The 21,017-nt window shown below is 36.1% G+C and overlaps 1 protein-coding gene across 1 annotated transcript in view; it reads right to left on the bottom strand.

Annotated features, from left to right (window-relative positions):
• Positions 1-21,017, bottom strand: part of WDR49 (WD repeat domain 49) — a 149,285-nt gene that overhangs the window by 77,287 nt on the left and 50,981 nt on the right. The window contains 3 exon segments of the mRNA XM_068545639.1: positions 402-635; positions 18,470-18,618; positions 20,474-20,641. Of these exon segments, the coding sequence (XP_068401740.1) occupies positions 402-635; positions 18,470-18,618; positions 20,474-20,641 (551 nt within the window).

Here is a 21,017-nt window from a genome sequence, read left to right on the forward strand (position 1 = left end):
GGATCTTTGCTAATTACATTTCATGCATATTTCAGATCTTTCCATGGGGATGCAGGAGGATGGTGTTCATAAAAGGGAATTTTACAGCCAGGTTCACTTGCATTTGGCATCAAAACCCAAACTAGTGGGTAACAAAGATAAGTTCAATTACATTCCATGTTGTGTTTGTTTTAGCTGGAATGTTTCCTCCTAGTAACTCTATCAGTGCTGCTGTGGTCACTGGTTGAAAATGAAATCACTCTTCAAATCCACCTGAATACATATTATTGCAGAAATGCACACAGTTATTAAATCATTTCTTTTCCACATTTCCTTTTCTATATTTGTCCTTAGATTGAATTAAGGAAATGAGCCTCTGGATGTGGGGACATGTCAGGAGAGTGACAGAAAAACATCATTACCTGCTTCAAGACTGAATTGTAAAGCACACAAGTGACTGCTTTCTTGTGGCTTTTCACCCTCTTGCTGGAATCACTTTTCATTGCCAGCAATGCTAGCTGGTTATTAAATGAGATGAAAAGTCGTCTGTGGGCTTCATCAAAGTGGAAGAGACATCTGAAGTCCTGACTTTTAGAGAAAGAACAAGCTATCCTCTGGAGGGATACCTGGTGCTGAATATCCCAGAGTCTCAAAACCTGCATGAAAAGTAACAAAGTCACATGAATATGTCAAGAATAATTCTAATTTTTTAGCCAGATTTTCTCTAGCTCATCCTCGATCCCAGGCAGGCTTTGCATAGTGCTGTAATTGTTCACACTTCTCTCATAGCACATATTTTTTTGTGTTTCCCTTCTCTGCTTCAGTATCTCCTCAATTGTAATCTCTTCTAGGGAAGGGATTGTGTTTTGTCTCAGTCCCCAGAAAAGTGCCTGCATTTAGTAGGTGCTTATGGTAGCTGGAGTAATCATCTTCAAAGATGCCCACGTCCTAATCCCTGGAAAATGTGAATATGCTATCTTACATGCCAAAAGAGATTTTGCAGATGTCATAAATTAAGGCCTTTGAGATGGAGAGATTATCCTGGTTGATTTGGGCAAGTCCAATGTAATCACAAGGGAGATCAGAGTGATGGGATGTGAGATGGACTCTACCTAATGTTCCTGGCTTCGAGGAAGGAGAAAGGGGGCCATGAACCAGGAGAGCTGGAGAAGGCAAGGGAACGATTCTCCCCCAGAAACTCCAGAAAAGAAGACAGCCCTTGGAGCACCTTGATTTTAGCCCAGTGAGACCCAGGCTGGAATTCTAACCTACAAAACATTAAAGGTGTGTGGTTTCAAACCACTGAGTTTGTGGTTATCTGTCACAGTAGCAATAGAAAATGAATACAACCTCTTTCAATAGATAGATAGATGGATAATATATGTATATATTTTTTGATGAAATAAAAGACTTGTTATTAAATGAAATCAAGTTCAGATAAAACACAGACAGTTAAGGCACAAAAAATGACATGCAGATGGAACAAGATAAACACTGAAGGAAATGGGAAGAGCAGCTTTGCAGATGCAAGTGTTGCCACTGTCAGTCACGGTGCAGAATTGACACAGGGCAGTGAGGGAGAGTCAGAGTGAACACAGCGAAAATCCTCTCCAATAGGGGCCAGCGGGCCAGCTCTAGGGCCAAACTTTTTGGGTTCTGATTTTGGCTCTATCCCTTACTGCAGGGTTACCTCTAGTAAGTTTCTTTGTCTCTCTGAGTTTTTGATGTGGTACCTACCTAATCTGATGCTATGAAGAGTGAATGAGAGCCCATGTCAAGCATTTAGCCTGATGACCAGTATGTGGTCAGTGTTCAGTAAATTTTTTTTTTTCATTATTAAGTGTCTTTTAGTCTTTTTATTGTATAAACATTAGAACCTAAGAGCAAAAAAGTTTCTTTCAAATAAACTAGTGCATCTTATCCAGTATGAGAATTATTTTAAATTATCTATAAAAGATGACCTCTGTTTAAACGAGTGTTTATTACTCCATAGGGCAGGCTACTCAGTAGTTTTTAACCTATTTTAAATCATATACTCCTTTGGGGGAAAAAAAAGTCATTTGAAAACGATGGTCCATCCCCTCCTCCTAAATGCATATACTCATACATGCACACAATTTTCCACATAATTTCTTTGGATACATAGACACACACATCTCCCATACAGATCCTGATATCCCGTGGGATAGAAATTCCTAGAGTAATCATTATGATCAGCCAAAGATGTCCTTGTCTACCTTTTGATTCTATCCTACTCTCTTTTCCTACATAAGCCTCTTCGTATACCTCTTTGTCCAGGGTAAATGGCCCCAGTTCTTTCAACATCTTAACATCATTTTTAGATCCCCCTCCACCATGGCAGCCTCTTGATTCTCTCACTTTGTCTTTTTTTTTCCATTCTCTCTCCAGGGGAGGATGGTCATCCAGGCCTTGTCTACTTTTTTAAAAAAAAAATAAGGGCTTCCCTGGTGGCGCAGTGGTTGAGAATCTGCCTGCCAATGCAGGGGACACGGGTTCGAGCCCTGGTCTGGGAAGATCCCACATGCCGCGGAGCAACTAGGCCCGTGAGCCACAACTACTGAGCCTGCGCGTCTGGAGCCTGTGCTCCGCAACAAGAGAGGTCACGACAGTGAGAGGCCCGCGCACCGCGATGAAGAGTGGCCCCCGCTTGCCGCAACTGGAGAAAGCCCTCGCACAGAAACGAAGACCCAACACAGCCAAAATAAATAAATAAATAATTTAAAAATTATATATATATATATAATAAGATATGTCCATGGTGTAAAATGCAATAGCACCGAAGGGATTTTTCTTCAACCCATCCCTCTCGGCCTCAGGTCCCACTCCTCAGAGACAGCCTTTAACTCTTTTTGAGTTATGGTTTTCTCCATAACACCAAATAATAGCTCTGTGTGTGTGTGTGTGTGTGCGTGCGTGTGTGTGTGAACATAGCATATATTAATCATACATTGAATGACACTCTCCTCTGAAAGTAATGCAGTTACTTACACTCATTTTCTCCCTTTCTCCTCCCATTGCCCCAATCTAAACATTGTATTTTTTTTAGTCCTATTGTTATTATGCTTTAAAATAATATACGTACACATTAATTACTGCACTATCAATATAAGACAGTATTTCTCTGCTCACTAATATGTAAAATGAATACCTTAGGGTCCTCAAGGACCTGTTTAAGTAAAGTGCTCAGAATTGAGCCAATATTTCAGGTGTGTTCTAACCACTGTTACAGGCACTGTGACTTCTTTAAAGCAGCCTACTTTTACGTGAGCTGATTAAGCCACTCCAACATGCGTTGCCCTTACCTTGGGGTCCTGACCGAGCAAAACTCTAAATCTTATTCCCATGAACAAATAATCAAGCCAGACATCTACCATCCTACCTTCAAAAATCTGATGTTGTAAGCTAAAACTAGGATTTTTCTAGTTTCAAAGTGTAAAGATATAATTTTGAATCCTAATTCTATTATATTGATAATTCCTCCCTGATTTGTCCACACATCCCATGGAATACAGTAGATGGTCAATAGATATTTTCTTAATTTGTTGAAGGTTGTGGTTCATTTAACAACTATGTTTTTATCCCACTCACTGTTAAAAATATTAGCTAGGATAAGTCCAAAAATATAACACTTCCATAAAAAAGCTTGCCTCCCTTCTACATGGTTATTTACCCAGTTGCAGATCTCATCTAATTCACAATGAAATTTTATGAGACTTTTTCAAACATCTTGCAGAAATGAGTATGCTTGTTGTATAGGGTAACCTCTCCACTTACTAACACTTATAACAAACTTAAACTGACCTAGTCAAATTCTACCAGATAAGCAGCATTACCAATCCCTCTAATCCCAAGAATATATATTTATAAAGTAAATTGGGTTTTCTTGGCAAGAATTTTTTATTAAACAACTTATTCTACAACAACAATTTAAAACATTCTGGCCACTCTCCAGAAAATGTTTATCCTCAAAAATATAAACTCTACAAGAACTAAGACTTGCAAATATATTTCAAAGTGTTCTAAATATAAATAGGATTGATAAGCTATTATTTTGAATGTTAAAACCACATAGATTAGATGCATCTAGATCATTCTCAAACACTCATATAACTTACAATAGTCATATCCTCATTGTTCAAAACCCTGTCTTGTTTGGTATGGACTCCCTCCTAAAAAACTGAAATTAACTTCATTTCAGAAAAATAATCTGGGGCATGGTTGAGTATAGATTAACAATAACTCAACAGTATTAATGGACTATAATCTCCCCAGAATCATTTTCTGCATGTTGTTCAAATCATTTATGTTGACTTTAATATTTCATTGACATTTAGTCACATAAATTAAATGAAAAATTAAAAATAGATGAGTGATAACCTCTACTCTATGACAGGTGAGTTCTTGCTATTAGCAATTAAAATTAGAGGTGCATTTTTTAAGCAAAATGTGTACATTCATTAATTTTTCTTAAAATTAATTTTTACTTTTCTTCTTTCCCTTCTTCCCTTGAAGAACCCTTAACTCTCGTAATTAGTGATCCTGCTAAGTCCCCTGCCATCTTTAATTCTCTAATTTTTCTTTCTGCTGAGAATCAAAGCCAACAACATTTATCTACTGTCATCAATGTATAAAACAGTGTTTCAGCATTCTCCCAGAAATCATGTCATGGTAGGTGACCTCCCGTATGGTTTTCAATTTCTTCTACACTTCACATTCTATACCAGTGGTTCTTAATCTTGACATTAGAAATACCTAAGGTGTTTTAGAAATTGCTTATGTTTGAGCCTTTTCCCAAACCTATTAAATCAGACTCTCTGAGGATGGGGCTCAGGCATTAGATTTTTGGGTTTGTTTTTTTTTAATTTCCCAAGTATTTTCATTGTATTGTACTTTAACTTCTCAATTTGGTTTTAAGATCAATGCTCATCTCCTTGAACAAGACATCTTTCTCTCAGCTTAATCAGTAATATCATGTGGCTTGGCTTTAAACCAGATAACTGTACTCCCCTAATCAGTCTATATCTTTTTAATCAAGAAAAATATCTCACATTAATTCTATTTTATTAATCAAGTCCTTTTGCAAAATATCACTTAAATATCTAGTTAATATTTGAGAATCCTTGATTTTCCTCTTTTTTTATATTCAAATTGACTTCTGGAATAGAATTAGGTCACATTTCAGAAAGGAGTATATTTAATATCATTTTCCATTCCAATATCCTAGAGAAGTTTTCTTTATTCTTAGAAGGAAAAATAAAGAAATTGGTAAACGCCCAGGCTTAAAAATTATAATTGAGTAACTGATTATTTTTTAATTTATATTTTCCATATATTTTCATCTAAACTGTACTTTCTATTTTCATCACGATACCTGAGAACTTGTGATGCTTGTCCAAACTCAGACTTACTAAGTCTAGTCCTTGAAATGCTTTATATAGGGGGTCTTTACTTCATCTCCATTTTTATAGTATTAGGAGGAGTAAGCATCCAAGCTTGTGATTTTGTATCAAGGCAAAATTTAGCTTTTCACATAATGATGAGGACTTATTTTTCTACTTAATTTTTATCTTGTTTCAACTGTTACCCACTTAATAATGCAGGATTATAAAAGCAAATCCTGCACTATTCATATACACTAGCACTAGAAACCAGTGGATTGGGACTCCAGACTCCAGATATCTCGATCCTAGTTTTAATATTACTCAGGTCTGTCAGCTTAGGTATATTATATTACTTCTCCATTTCCTCACCTTTATACAGAAGGGAACACCGCCAGCTCTGAAATTCTGTCAATTTTGTCTGAATGTACTGAAGTTGCTCAATCCATTACCTATAGATTCCAAAATAACAACAACTGAAGCAATTTCAAGAAGGTGTATTGTGAAGATTGGGCTAAAGAAATGTAGTCTAATTTTACAAAAAATTTCTTCCTGCCTCCTGTCAGAGATGGACAGAATCATTTCACATAGGCATAATAAAACTATAAATTTATCCTATAAATATTAGAATTATAAATGGGTAACTTCATGGATGGGTGGGTACAAAAATATATGTATGGATGGATTCAGAATCTGTTTTCAGTGCACTTCTTAAAACCAAATCAGCATTATTTACATATTGGCAAAATGTCTAAATTTAATTCAAAGTATTTAGGGGGAAAAAAGATTCATAGTTTCCTAATAATGATATAAAAGTGAGGGAAAAGTAGAAGACAGACTTAGAGAACTGCATCAAAATGAGATTTGTTTGGCTGCATCAAAGAGAACTGCATCAAAATGAGATTTGTTTGGCTGCATCAAATATTTGCTACTAACTCCTACCATCCTGTAGGGCATAGATATAAAATGACAATAAGAAAAAGAGAGAGAGAGTATATATCGCTAAGGGGATTTTGAAGACAGCAGTGCAGCAGCTCAGCTCTCCAGGATAATCCACAAAAATGGATAGCCTACTTGCAGATAATAGGATAACAGGAACTGAGGGCATTGGCTCTCCTGAATATACCTTTATGTATTAACAAGTCTATTTATTTAGAATTTAAGCCTTTGGATAATCCACAAAGGCATAATCAGTGAATGCTTAAAGGCAATTTTGTTTGACATGATATATGCTAGCACAAGTATTCTACTGAATACCTCAGCTAATGTTTTTATCTTGAAGTAATATAACAGATCTTCCTTTAAGAAATATTTTTGCCATTTTTTTCCTAAGGATTGAGGTCCACCTTAAAATATTAGTGGGAAGTTAAAATCTTCTCTTGTGCTATTCATTGTTAAATTGTTACCATAGCCATTATCATCTTTTTTTCATTCTCTTCAACAAAAATGAAAGAAGACATACAGCTCTAGGACACAGATTTCTATTGTGTGTCTGTTTGTGTAGTCTATCATTGACCTTGAAAAAGTCAAAACGTTTCTTAATGCTATGAATTGTTCTGCAAAAATCTCATTAATTTCCCAGTTGAAGTTCAGCAATAAATTTAACTAATATCAACATTTTATTTAAATGGCTTTCTTTTTTCAGAACAAAAGTCCTTTGGGGAATTTTAAAATTTCAGTTAAATTGATTTTTTTGCTATTATCATTGTTCACATAACACTGAAAAACATAACAGAATTTTTCACAGTCTTTAAACAAAAGTTTTCTAACTTTGCCTTTCAAAGATCACTGTTTCTCTTTTACATCACAAAGTAAACCTAAACACTTTAAATTTTTTTCTTTCTTTTTTAACTCAATATTTATACTAACAACTGCTTTGAAGAAAGTCAGTGAAAACCAGCTAGAACAAGGGAATCCTGGTTCAAGTATCATTCCAGACTAGCTTTTTGTAGGCGGTCTTCCTGCTTCAAAGAAAAACAACTCTGAATAAAACATAATTTCTGCTGCCTTGCTGGACCTTCAGGGATTGAGACAATCTCCACAGGTCCAAAAGAAGAAGGAGGAAAAAAGAAGCAAACTTCACAAGGAGACAGTGAACAGTAGGCATAAATGAGTAGACTATAACCAGGAGGGAGGGCAGACAGCAGAAGCAAGAAGAACTACAATCCTGCAGCCTGTGGAACAAAAACCACATTCACAGAAAGACAGACAAAATGAAAAGGCAGAGGACTATGTACCAGATGAAGGAAAAAGATAAAACCTCAGAAAAACAACTAAATGAAGTGAAGATAGGGAAACTTCCAAAAAAGAATTCAGAATAATGATAGTAAAGATGATCAAAGACCTCAGAAAAAGAATGGATGCAAAGATCCAGAAGATGCAAGAAATGTTTAACAAAGACCTAGAAGAATTAAAGAACAAACAAACAGAGAAGAACAATGCAATAACTGTAATGAAAAATACACTAGATGGAATCAAAAGCAGAATAACTGAGGCAGGAGAATGGATAAGTAACACAGAAGACAGAATGGTGGAATTCACTGCCATGGAACAGAATAAAGAAAAAGAATGAAAAGAAATGAAGACAGCCTAAAAGACCTCTGGGACAACATTAAATGCACCAACATTAGCATTATAGGGGTCCCAGAAGGAGAAGAGAGAAAGGACCTGAGAAAATATTTGAAGAGATTATAGTCAAAAACTTCCCTAACATAGGAAATGAAATAGCCACCCAACTCCAGGAAGCACAGAGAGTCCCAGGCAGGACAAACCCAAGGAGAAACACATCGAGACACATAGTAATCAAATTGACAAAAATTAAAGACAAAGAAAAATTATGAAAAGCAACAAGGGAAAAACAACAAATAACATAAAAAGGAACTCCCATAAGGTTAACAGCTGATTTCTCAGCAGAAACTCTACAAGCCAGAAGGGAGTGGCAATGATATATTTAAAGTGATGAAAGGGAAGAACCTACAACCAAGGTTACTCTAGCCGGCAAGGATCTCATTCACATCCAACGGAGAAATCAAAAGCTTTACAGACAAGCAAAAGCTAAGAGAATTCAGCACCACCAAACCAGCTCTACAACAAATGCTAAGGGAACTTCTCTAAGTGGGAAATACAAGAGAAGAAAAGGACCTACAAAAACAAACCTAAAACAATTAAGAAAATGGTCATAGGAACATACATATCGATAATTACCTTAAATGTGAATGGATTAAATGCTCCAACCATAAGACATAGGCTCACTGAATGGATACAAAAAGAAGACCTATATATATACTGTCTACAAGAGACCCACTTCAGACCGAGGGACACATACAGACTGAAAATGAGGGGATGGAAAAAGATATTCCATACAAATGGAAATCAAAAGAAAGCTGGAGTAGCAATACTCATATCAGATAAAATAGATTTTAAAATAAAGAATGTTATAAGACACAAGGAAGGACACAACATAATGATCAAGGGATCAATCCAAGAAAACATATAACAATTATAAATATATATGCATCCAACAGAGGAGCACCTCAATAAATAAGGCAAATGTTAAGAGCTATAAAAGAGGAAATCGACAGTAACACAATAATAGTGGGGGAATTTAACACCTCACTTACACCAATGGACAGATCATTCAGACAGAAAATTAATAAAGAAACACGAGCTTTAAATGACACAATAGACCAGTTACATTTAATTGATATTTATAGGGCATTCCATCCAAAAACAGCAGATTACACTTTCTTCTCAAGTGCACATGGAACATTCTATAGGATAGATCACATCTTGGGTCACAAATCAAGGCACAGTAAATTTAAGAAAATTGAAATCACATCAAGCATCTGTTCTGACCACAATGCTATGAGATTAGAAATCAATTACAGGCAAATAAAAAACAGAAACACATGGAGGCTAAACAATACGTTACTAAATTACCAAGAGATAACCGAAGAAATCAAAGAGGAAATCCAAAAATACCTAGAGACAAATGACGACGAAAACACGATGATCCAAAACCTATGAGATGCAGCAAAAGCAGTTCTAAGAGGGAAGTTTATAGCTCGACAAGCCTACCTCAAGAAACAAGAAAAATCTCACATAAACAATCTAACCTTACACCTAAAGGAACTAGAGAAAGAAGAAGAAACAAAACCCAAAGTTAGTAGAAGGAAAGAATCATAAAGATCAGAGCAGAAATAAATGAAATAGAAACAAAGAAAACAATAGCAAAGATCAATAAAACTAAAAGCTGGTTCTTTGAGAAGATAAACAAAATTGATAAGCCATTAGCCAGACTCATCAAGAAAAAGAGGGAGAGGACTCAAATCAAGGAAATTAGAAATGAGAAAGGAGAAGTTACAACAGACACCGGAGAAATACAAAGCCTCCTAAGAGACTACTACAAGCAACTCTATGCCAATAAAATGGACAACCTGGAAGAAATGGACCAATTCTTAAAAGGTATAACCTTCCAAGACTGAACCCGGAAGAAATAGAAAATATGAACAGACCAATCACAAGTAATGAAATTGAAACTGTGACTAAAAATCTTCCAACAAACAAAAGCCCAGGACCAGATGGCTTCACAGGTGAATTCTATCAAACATTTAGAGAAGAGCTAACACCCATCCTTCTCAAACTCTTCCAAAAAATTGCAGAGGAAGGAACACTCCCAAACTCATTCTATGAGGCCACCATCACCCTGATACCAAAACCAGACAAAGGTACTACAAAAAAAGAAAATTACAGACCAATATCACTGATGAATATAAATGCAAAAATTCTCAACAAAATACTAGCAAATAAACTCCAACAACACATTGAAAGTTTCACACACCATGATCAAGTGGGATTTATCCCAGGGATGCAAGGATTCTTCAATATATGCAAATCAATCAATGTGAGACACGATAGTAACAAATTGAAGAATAAAAACCAAATGATCATCTCAATAGATGCAGAAAAAGCTTTTGACAAAATTCAACACCCATTTAGGAAAAAAACTCTCCAGAAAGTGGGCATAGAGGGAACCTACCTCAACATAATAAAGGCCATATATGACAAACCTATAGCAAACATCATTCTCAATGGTGAAAATCTGAAAGCATTTCCTCTAAGATCAGGAACAAGACAAGGATGTCCACTCTCACCATTATTATTCAACATAGTTTTGGAAGTCCTAGCCATGACAATCAGAGAAGAAAAAGAAATAAAAGGAATACAAATTGGAAATGAAGAATTAAAACTGTCACTGTTTGCAGATGACATGATGCTATACATAGATAATCCTAAAGATGCCACCAGAAAACGACTAGAGCTAATCAATGAATTGGTAAAGTTGCAGGATACAATATTAATGCACAGAAATCTCTGGCATTCCTATACACTAACAACGAAAGATCACAAAGAGAAATTAAGGAAACACTCCAATTCACCATTGCAACAAAAAGAATAAAATACCTAGGAATAAACCTACCTTAGGAGGTAAAAGACCTGTAATCAGAAAACTATAAGACACTGATGAAAGAAATTAAAGATGATACAAACAGATGGAGAGTTATACCATGTTCTTGGATTGGAAGAATCAACATTGTGAAAATGACTATACTGCCCAAGGCAATCTACAGATTCAATGCAATCCCTATCAAACTACCAATGGCATTTTTCACATAACGAGAACAAAAAATTTAACAATTTGTATGGAAACACAAAAGACCCCAAATAGCCAAAGCAGTCTTGAGGGACAGAAGAACGGAGCTGGAGGACTCAGACTCCCTGACTTCAAACGATACTACAAAGCTACAGTAATCAAGACAATATGGTACTGGCACAAAAACAGAAATATAGATCAATGGAACAGGATAGAAAGCCCAGAGATAAACCCATGCACATATGGTCACCTTATGTTTGATAAAGGAGGCAAGGATATACAATGGAGCAAAGACAGCCTCTTCAGTAAGTGGTGCTGGGAAAACTGGACAGCTACATGTAAAAGAATGTAATTAGAACACTCCTTAACACCATACACAAAAATAAACTGAAAATCGATTAAAGACCTAAATGTAAGCCCAGACACTATAAAACTCTTAGAGGAAAACATCGGCAGAACACTCTATGACATAAATCACAGCAAGATCCTTTTTGAGCCACCTCCTAGAGAAATGGAAATAAAAACAAAAATAAACAAAGGGGACCTAATGAAACTTAAAAGCTTTTGCACAGCAAAGGAAACTATAAACAAGACCAAAAGACAACCCTCAGAATGGGAGAAGATGTTTGCAAATGAATCAACAAAGGATTAATCTCCAAAATATACAAACAGCTCATGCAGCTCAATATTAAAAAAAACAAACAACCCAATCTAAAAATGGGCAGAAGACCTAAATAAACATTTCTCCAAAGAAGATATACAGATTGCCAACAAACACATGAAAGGATGCTCAACATCACTAATTATTAAAGAAATGCAAATCAAAACTACAATGAGGAATCACCTCACACCGGTCAGAATGGGCATCATAAGAAAATCTACAAACAATAAATGCTGGAGAGGGTGTGGAGAAAAGGGAACCCTCTTGCACTGTTGGTGGGAATGTAAATTGATACAACCACTATGGAGAACAGTATGGAGGTTCCTTAAAAAACTAAAATTAGAATTACCATATGACCCAGCAATCCCACTACTGGGCATATACCCAGAGAAAACCATAATTCAAAAAGACACATGCACCCCAATGTTCATTGCAGCACTATTTACAATAGCTAGGTCATGGAAGCAACCTAAATGTCCATGGACAGACGAATGGATAAAGAAGATGTGGTACATATATACAATGAAATATTACTCGCCCATTATAAGCAATGAAATTGGGTCATTTGTAGAGACATGGATGGACCTAGAGACTTTAGTGCAGAGTGAAGTAAGTCAGAAAGAGAAAAACAAATATCGTATATTAATGCATATATGTGGAATCTAGAAAAATGGTACAGATGAACCAGTTTGCAGGGCAGAAATAGAGACACAGATGTAGAGAACAAATGTATGGACACCAAGAGGGGAAAGCAGGGTGGGGGGTGGTGGTGGTGGTGGGATGAATTTGGAGATTGGGATTGACATGTATACACTGATATGTATAAAACAGATAACTAATAAAAACCTGCTGTATAAAAAATAAAAAATTAAAAACTATAACCAGGAGCCTAAGACTTGGACCAGCAGTGAGTCGGAGGCACTGAGGCAACACTGTTCAATTAAAAGGAGAACAAAAAAGGAAAATGCAGTAGCCTCAGGACAGTAGTTTTCCTCATTTCCATTCTGCAGAAACAAACACAAATCTCCTCTGGAGGAAAGCATTTTCAATTTCATTCCTCAGAATGCCTATAGTTTAGCAACAGCAAAAAATGAGGTAACAATAAAAGATAACCAAACATAGAAAGAATCAATAAGGAACAATTCACCATGAGGAAGAATCATCAGAATAGTAAATATCTAAGTTGGATCCCCAAGGACTCCAGGTATTAGAATTATTTGATAAGAAAATGCAGTAATTAATATGAAATTAAAGAGCTAAAAGTCAAAATCCCCCAAATGAGCAAACAACAAAAGAGCATACAAAATTAACAGGCAGTTAAAAAATGTTTTAGAAAAAAATTGTTAAATTTTAAAACTAAATGTATAGGTTATATAGAAAGTGGGCATATCCCATTATAAACACTCCCATAAAAGTCAAGAATATGATAAGATGTCACCTGAAACGTGGAGGAAAAACCTCAACAAGGAATGGGAAATTTGTGTACAATTTTTCTGAAAGGTATTTTAAAAAATGAATAAATGGATAAATACAGGGTGTGCTTCCTCAATATTTTAAAGATGTCACCTATCAAATTCAATGTAAATCCAATCCAAAAATTAATACTGTTTTTCATGAAACATGAATACTGATCCTAACATTTACTGAGAAGGATAAATGCCAGAGGATTGTTAAAATTAAAAAAACCCAAAAAACAAAAAAACCCCACAGAAGTAGGAATTTCTCTACCAGATATCAAAACATACAATAAAGCTATGCTGGTTAAAACGGTGGTGTATTTATGTAGGAAAAGGCAAATAGACTAATGGAAAGAATAAAGCATCCAGAAACAAATTCATGTATACCTGGAAATTCAAATGATAACAGTGGAACTTCAAACCAGTGAGGGAGATAAATTTTTCAAAAGAAATTATTCAAAAAGAATCTTGGATGTCCATTTGTAGGAAAAAAAAAAAATTTTACACAAAAATAAACTGCAAAGTTAAATGCAAAACAAAAATCGACAATAGAATAAGTATTAGCAGAAACTAAAGGAGAACACCTCTATAAATATGAATTGTGGAACATGTTCCTAAGCTAGATACAAAACCAGAGCCACAAAGAAAATCGTTTCTTAGACTCAACTTCATAAAAATTTAAAACTTTTGAATGATAAAAATCACATAAACAAAGTTAAAAGATGTATGCTTGAAAGAGACAAAATATTTGCATCATATATAATAAAGGATAATCAATATATTTTTCAAACTACTACTATTGATAGTATTCCCGAGTCCAGTTGATAAGATAAAGGGCTTGATCAGATAATGCACAAAAAACAAGAAATATAAATGGCTAAAAAATAATTGAAGAAGAAAGTCATCCTAATTTTTTGTCCATTAGATTCACAAAAGAATGAACACATTAGTGGTATCTATCACTGACAAGAATGTGGGGAAAGAAACACCTTTACACACCTCTGACGTGTATACCAATTGGAACAATATTCCTGCATGTAAACCATCCTTTAAGAATTGAATCCCTGTTGACCCAATAGCATCACTTCTAGAAATGTATCTCTAAGAACATATCACAAGAAATTACTTATGTGGTCTTAAAGATGTGTGTGTGCACGTGTGTGTAAATGTGTGTGTGTATGTGTGACAGTTGGTTAGAGACAGTATCTCTTATAATCAACAGGTGATTGAATAACTAAATTATGACAATCCATACTATGAGTTACTATGTAGCAGGTAAAAATTCAGGTCTATGTATACTCACATTGAAAGATCTCCAGGAGATATTGTTTAGGGAAAACAAGTTGCAGGAAAGTATGTCTCATGTGATGCCACTTACATAAAAATTAATAATAAATACTACTTTGTATTTGTATACACACATAGGATGGTATACAGTATATAATAATAAATTATAACAACACCACATATTATTATAATATAACATGTTATAGTATATAAGTATGTGATATACATATAAGACAATACACATCATGTTAATCATAGATATTTCTTGGGAGAGGGATTGATTTGAAGGGGGAGTGAAGAAAAGGGATATTCACTTCTTGTACTACATGCGTTCTCATTTGTAACTTTTACAGAAGAGCATTAGTCTGTTTACTTGCATAATTTAAACAAAATGAAAATGGCTTTGTCTCTTGATGGATAGAGGAAAGTTGAGGAGAGAGGGTATGCGGAAGGGAAAGGAAGACACACAGGTAAGAGCTAGTCACCAGCACAAGAGTCTTTGAATTTTCCTTCCCAACCTTGGGTGCACAATACAGAAACCAGACTCTGGGAAAAATCAAAACCTCAAACAAAAGATTAAGTTACAAACTGATCTGATTCTGGTGGCCAAATCAGGATTAGTAGCCCAGGAGAGAAGAGTTAGGAGCAATAGAAAAGCCTAATCAGATTCACTGGTTGAGATATTTCCCAGAGGCTTTGAAAATCCTTTTACTCCCATGGTGATTCCTCCTCTAAATGACCAAGTTACTGGCTCCCAGCAGGGCCTTGCCATCAGTGATTGCCATCTTATGAGACAATTTAGGAGTCCAAAGCAAAATGCAATTGGACTATTACTTACACCAAATGTTATAGGGATAAACTTATTGATTAATAATCACTGGAAAGCACAATAGAGCAGTTCTCCAAAGAAGAACTGAAGTAAGTCTCAGGAAATTATTTGGAACTAAATTACTTTGGTCTGAAAATCCTTTAATTTAGCAATTCATAGACCAAAATATGGTTCAATCAAAGGCTCTTTGAAATAAGAATGCTTTCTTTCATTTTTCCCTGTTCCCTAAATTAACCCTAGTCCTATAAAATATCCAAAAGAATTTTATGCAATAAAACAAAGGCTTAACCTGGTAGCTGAAAGCCTTGTGGTTTGTTGTGAAGACATACAGGCTAAGACTATTATGCATTTATCGAAGTGAAATGGATTTAGACTAATGTGAAAGACGGCATGACAAGCTTCATTACAATGTAATGGTATAAAAGTCAAAGCAAAAATAGCATGATAAAACTGACTTGAAAGAGGCCAGGTAGTCTTAACATTGATGATAGCTATACACAATTCTGACTCTAAGAACATTTTTTTCACTTGCTTTTAAAGTTATAAAACCTTTCAGGGAATTCTATAATGATAAAATATCTGTTATTTCTTTCATATTTAGCTTTGACAAAGATTTGTGCATTTAACGAAAATTTATTGAGGACCTACTATGTATATGGCACAACCCAAAAAGCGAGTTCCAAACCTCGTGAATCCTGTCGGTTAGTTGATAGTTACACTATTTTATATGCTTTATTCAACATGTATTTAATGTACATTAATATGTGCTAGATACTGGGAAACACAAAAATGAATTCAACAAATAATCTTTGTCTTTAAGCACTCAAAATACAGTGAAAGATAGAGTATACATATACAACCTTCAAGTATACATGTCAGGTTGTGTTAAATTCAATAATGAGGGACTTCCCTGGTGGTCCAGTGGTTAAGAATCCGTCTTGCAGTGCAGGGGATGCCGGTTCAATCCCTGGTCAGGGAACTAAGATTCCCACATGCCGCGGGGCAACTGAGCCCGTAGGCCACAACTACAGCATCAAAGAGCCCACGCACCACAAGGAAAGATCCTGCACGTGCAACTAAGATCTGAGGCAGCCAAAAAAAACCCCACAAATAAATAAATATTTAAAAAAATAAATTCAATAATGGGAGTTAGAACAAAGTGCTAAAAGATCTCAGAAAATAGAACAACTAAAGGCTAAGGCATCAGAAAAGTTTTCATTCTGAGTTTCTTTGGTATTTAAGATTCACAGTAATATGTATTCACTTCAAACTGTCAAAAAATAATCACTGGGGCTTCCCTGATGGTGCAGTGGTTAAGAATCTGCCTGCCAATGCAGGGGACATGGGTTCGAGCCCTGGTCCGGGAAGATCTCACATGCCACAGATCAACTAAGCCTGTGCGCCACAACTACTGAGCCTGTGCTCTAGAGTCTGTGAGCCACAACTACTGAGCCCGTGAGCCTAGAGCCCGTGCTCCACAAGAGAAGCAACCGCAGTGAGAAGCCCACTTGCCGCAACTAGAGAAAGCCCGCATGCAGCAACGAAGACCCAATGCAGCCAAAAAAAATCACTGAACAAACACTGCAAGGTGCCAAGCACTGTGACTGATACCAAGTGTACAAGCTGAAAGGACACTGACCCTACTTAGGAAAGCTAACTACAATTTCAGTACAAGAGAACACCTGCTCTAAGGAGGGACACACAGGTGCAATGGAAGTGCAGAGAAAGAAACACCTAGGTCTGTCTGAAAGACTCCAGAAAGTCTGAAACATCAAGGATAAATAGGCTTTTGCCAATTGAGCATGGAGGAGAGGGAACTGAAGGCAGAAAGAAGGGCACGTGGCAGAGCCATGAGGCAGCATGGTGGAAACAGGCAAAGTGTGATGCGGAGCATCAAATGAATGGAAGAGAAACGCAAGAAGCGAGGTGGGCCTGGTAGACTGGGGGAGGGCTTTATATAAAAGCTTAAGAATTTTAGAGCTGATATTCAGAATGAGGGTAAGAGGAGGTATTGAAGATTTTTTCTTAGACACCACTTAATTAGCAGGATGAAGGGCAGATTGGAATCAGACCCGTATGCAAGAAGGGAGACATGTTAGGAAACCTTGCAATGTTTTGGATGAGCTAACTCGAAAGATAATAATAATTCAAAAGAAGATGAGATTTTGAATTAGAGCAATGGCAGTTGAGAGGGAGAGGAGAGGCTGATAAATATATTTGATGGTAGAACCAACTAGAATTGGCAGTTGAGTGGTGAAGTTTCAGGTGAAGGGAGGAGATTTACAGTCTGATAGGTAATACGGTAAAATAAGCAAGTTTGGCGGGACTCATGCACAGGGTGAGGCTAAGGAGTTGAAGACGCATTTCTATTTTTTCTATGTAACTTTCACATATACAAGTATCACTTTAGAATAGAATTAAAAGTCAGAGTCACCAAAAAAGTCTCAGAGGCTGTCCCCAGTAAGCCTATTGCCCGTCCTTCTTCTCTTCACGGCCAGGTATCTTGAAATCTATCACACGTTAACTGGATCTATATCAGGCATTATGTAAAACAGAAGCTTTACAGAGGAACACATGATGAGATTATTAGAGATAAAGAAATTCTTCTGGGAGATAGGAGTAGCAAATAATGTGATCAGGATACAACAGGGACTACCTGGTTTTGGTACAATGTTTTTCCCACCATATTTAGAATGTGCACCAATATTATCAAACAGAATGGACTAATATACTTAACTGAAATGTTCTTAATGTACTTGATATTCTTCAGATTAACTCTGATTTCTAATTTACTGAGTCTCTTCAATGGAAAAGCAACAATAGTTCATTGGCTGTGCCTATTCCATATCTTAGCAAAGCAACATTTTCTCATTCCCATTTCTGTTTTGTATTTTTATTGGATTAGTGAGTACTTTGGAAACTCTCAAAATGTGGCCTATTGAGAACCCAAAAATAAGGATTACATCTATGAGTACATGGCTTAAAAAAATTTTTTTTTAATGAAATACCTTGTCCAGTTGCCCAGGACTATTCCTAAATTACCATCAGTATCATTTTTAAAATACAGATTTCCAAAAACATAGTAGTAAGTCACTATATTTTAAAAATCTACACCAGCTCTAAGAGGAATTTCGGACCAAAGATAGATTTGGGTAGGAACTGGGGAGGCAGAACTAAATAAATTAAATGCACACTGTTACTAACTTTATCTTTGGAGAAGATGAAGAGTTGTTTTCTTGCAGCAAAGAATTGGACAGCTATTACGCTGGCTGAGTGACCCCAAAGGACACCAACCGGCTTAGAGACAACATAGGGGTTCCAAAGGCAAACTTTATTGTTAAAGCCAGCAGTTGCTAATCAGAATTAGAAAGAAAAAGAATGTTTTTAACAACATGAATACTCTACTTTTTTTTGAAACGAGTATATCACATACTGTACCACCATAGGTTGATAAAAGCCTTCTGAGCACTAATGCACCCTTGTCTTGAAGGAAGGAAAATCTTATCATTGTCCAATAGCCCAGGCTAATAGGGCATGAATGCTATCACTGGAAATAGCTGAAATGCAGGGTGTAGGGGAGAAGGAGTCTGCATGGGGTGAAAAGGACAAGACAGTTCCATTAAGAGGCAACCAGTAGCCCAACCCGGAGGGCAGAAAATCCTTCTCCCAGTCCCAAAGTTCCCCGTCTACAGCCATCACAGCCTAGGAATGCAGACCACGTTAAAATTATCCCAGGCGTAAGAGAGAACTAAAACAATATTTAAAGTTTCCAAATTGATGAAAAAGTGTAAGGAAACCAATTATTTTCACTGTCATGTAAATAATCAAGTATTTGCAAGCAAATAAGCAGCAGAAATATATGTTTGACCCGCTCTATTGAGGCAATAGTTTTTTTGTTTTTTTTTTTTTTAACACAAATTGATTATATTCAGGGAGCACATCAAAAACTGGGAGCACAGTGCTTCTTCAGGTCTGGGGAAACTCAGCAGAGCACTCTTTGTCGTTCCCTTGTTTAGGGCCAACCGTGGAGCTGAACTTATTCACATTTACGGAATCACCATAAATGGCAGACCCCTATTTGGATTAATACCCAGTGTAAGGGTTATAGCAATAAGAGGAAGTGAACCCACTCTTGTTTCAAGTCTTTACCCCATAGTATGAAATTAGTAAGACAATTGATAAATTTTACCCTGAGTGTTACTGCATACAGTAAGTAATATGTAATACCAGCACTGTGCCAGGTACAAGGTAGCGATCAGTGTAAAGGGGCTGAAATAATCAATGAATCAATGCAATGGTTGATATTTGAGTCCTCCCAAACTCAATTCACTAACTCCTCCAGCTTTCTCTAATAAATCTACAATCCTCCTTGAAAGTCTGATGTTGGCATATTCCTGAGTTCAAAGTCGAGGTCCCTTTTTACCATGATTGTCAGCTGTGATTGTTGGGAATTTTAGAGACTCAGCTTAGCTGATATCAATACTCTTTATATAAATGATAATTTTTGAAAGAGGGTTAATATGATCCATTCTGTAGGCCATGTATGTTCATTCTCTGTGCTACCCTATTAATTTTCAAAATAATACCTCACTTTTTTATAATATTTGAACTAATATCATATATATCAAATTATCAGCTTTCAAAATATCTAAATGTTTTATTTAAATAGATAATGCCTGAAAACCTTTATCGCTTATTTCTTCAGCTAAAATTTACATCAAAAAAAGAACTCTCCTTTAGTATGCTAAAGGACAAATCTGAAAGTTTTCAAAAAGCATTGGAAGTTGTATTCTGAAAGGTGATTGAAAAACATTCTACATTTTGCATTTCTCTAGTAAGTGAGTGAGTGTGTGTGTGTGCGTGTGTGTGCACGCACATAAGAAACTGATGTATTTGGGTTGAGCATTTGGTGATGTTAGGAAGATGGCAGAAGGCAGACACTGCATTCTTTCTCCATGTCATTTTACATTCCCCACCAATTCTGATAAAAAGACTCATTAAAGCACTGGGGAACTTTCTCATATTGCCACCCCAATGTAGTTCATATACGCTGCACATCATAATGCATCATTATCAGACATAATAAAATGTGAGCTGCTCAAGTTGGTCTCTCTGGCAATAAAGCAACATGGTGAAGAGGCTACAAGCATGCAGATATGCATCCCAGACTACTGACTACTCACAGTTATCATGATTTATTTTACATACCAATTAAATTGAGACGAGAGTGGTAATCAAAAGCATGAATGCCCTGGGCAATGTTGAAGGATGTCATTTTAAGATGCTTTTATGATTTCTCTCTCCATGCCAGCACCACAGTGTTTGTATTGCTGGCTGTACTGGAAATAATAGCATCTAAGGACGCATTGTAAGTAACTGATTAGAAAAGAAAAGAAAACAACCTTTAGTCGATTTCTCAAAAGATACGGGCAAAATAGAATTGTTTTAAAAGATAAAATTAAAAATTAAACTCAGATTATGATGATGCAACCTGACACTTAGAAAACACCTCACTAACCCCTTCTCTCACCAAAGAACCTACGGCGAAAAGTTACACCGAAGTCTGCATTCAGACTTTTCCTCCACCCCAACGATAGCTTAAGATTTTTTTTAATTAGAACACATGACGGGAAACAATATTAATCACAGTAATCATGTGGGATCCTCGAGATATAAGCATCTGGCCAAAATGCCGGGTTCTTCCTCCTGGGCCTAAAGCAGGCAAACAGGAGCTCATCAGCCATCTGCTGCT

Source organism: Eschrichtius robustus, chromosome 6 (assembly GCF_028021215.1).
Source record: "Eschrichtius robustus isolate mEscRob2 chromosome 6, mEscRob2.pri, whole genome shotgun sequence".
Taxonomy (NCBI): domain Eukaryota; kingdom Metazoa; phylum Chordata; class Mammalia; order Artiodactyla; family Eschrichtiidae; genus Eschrichtius; species Eschrichtius robustus.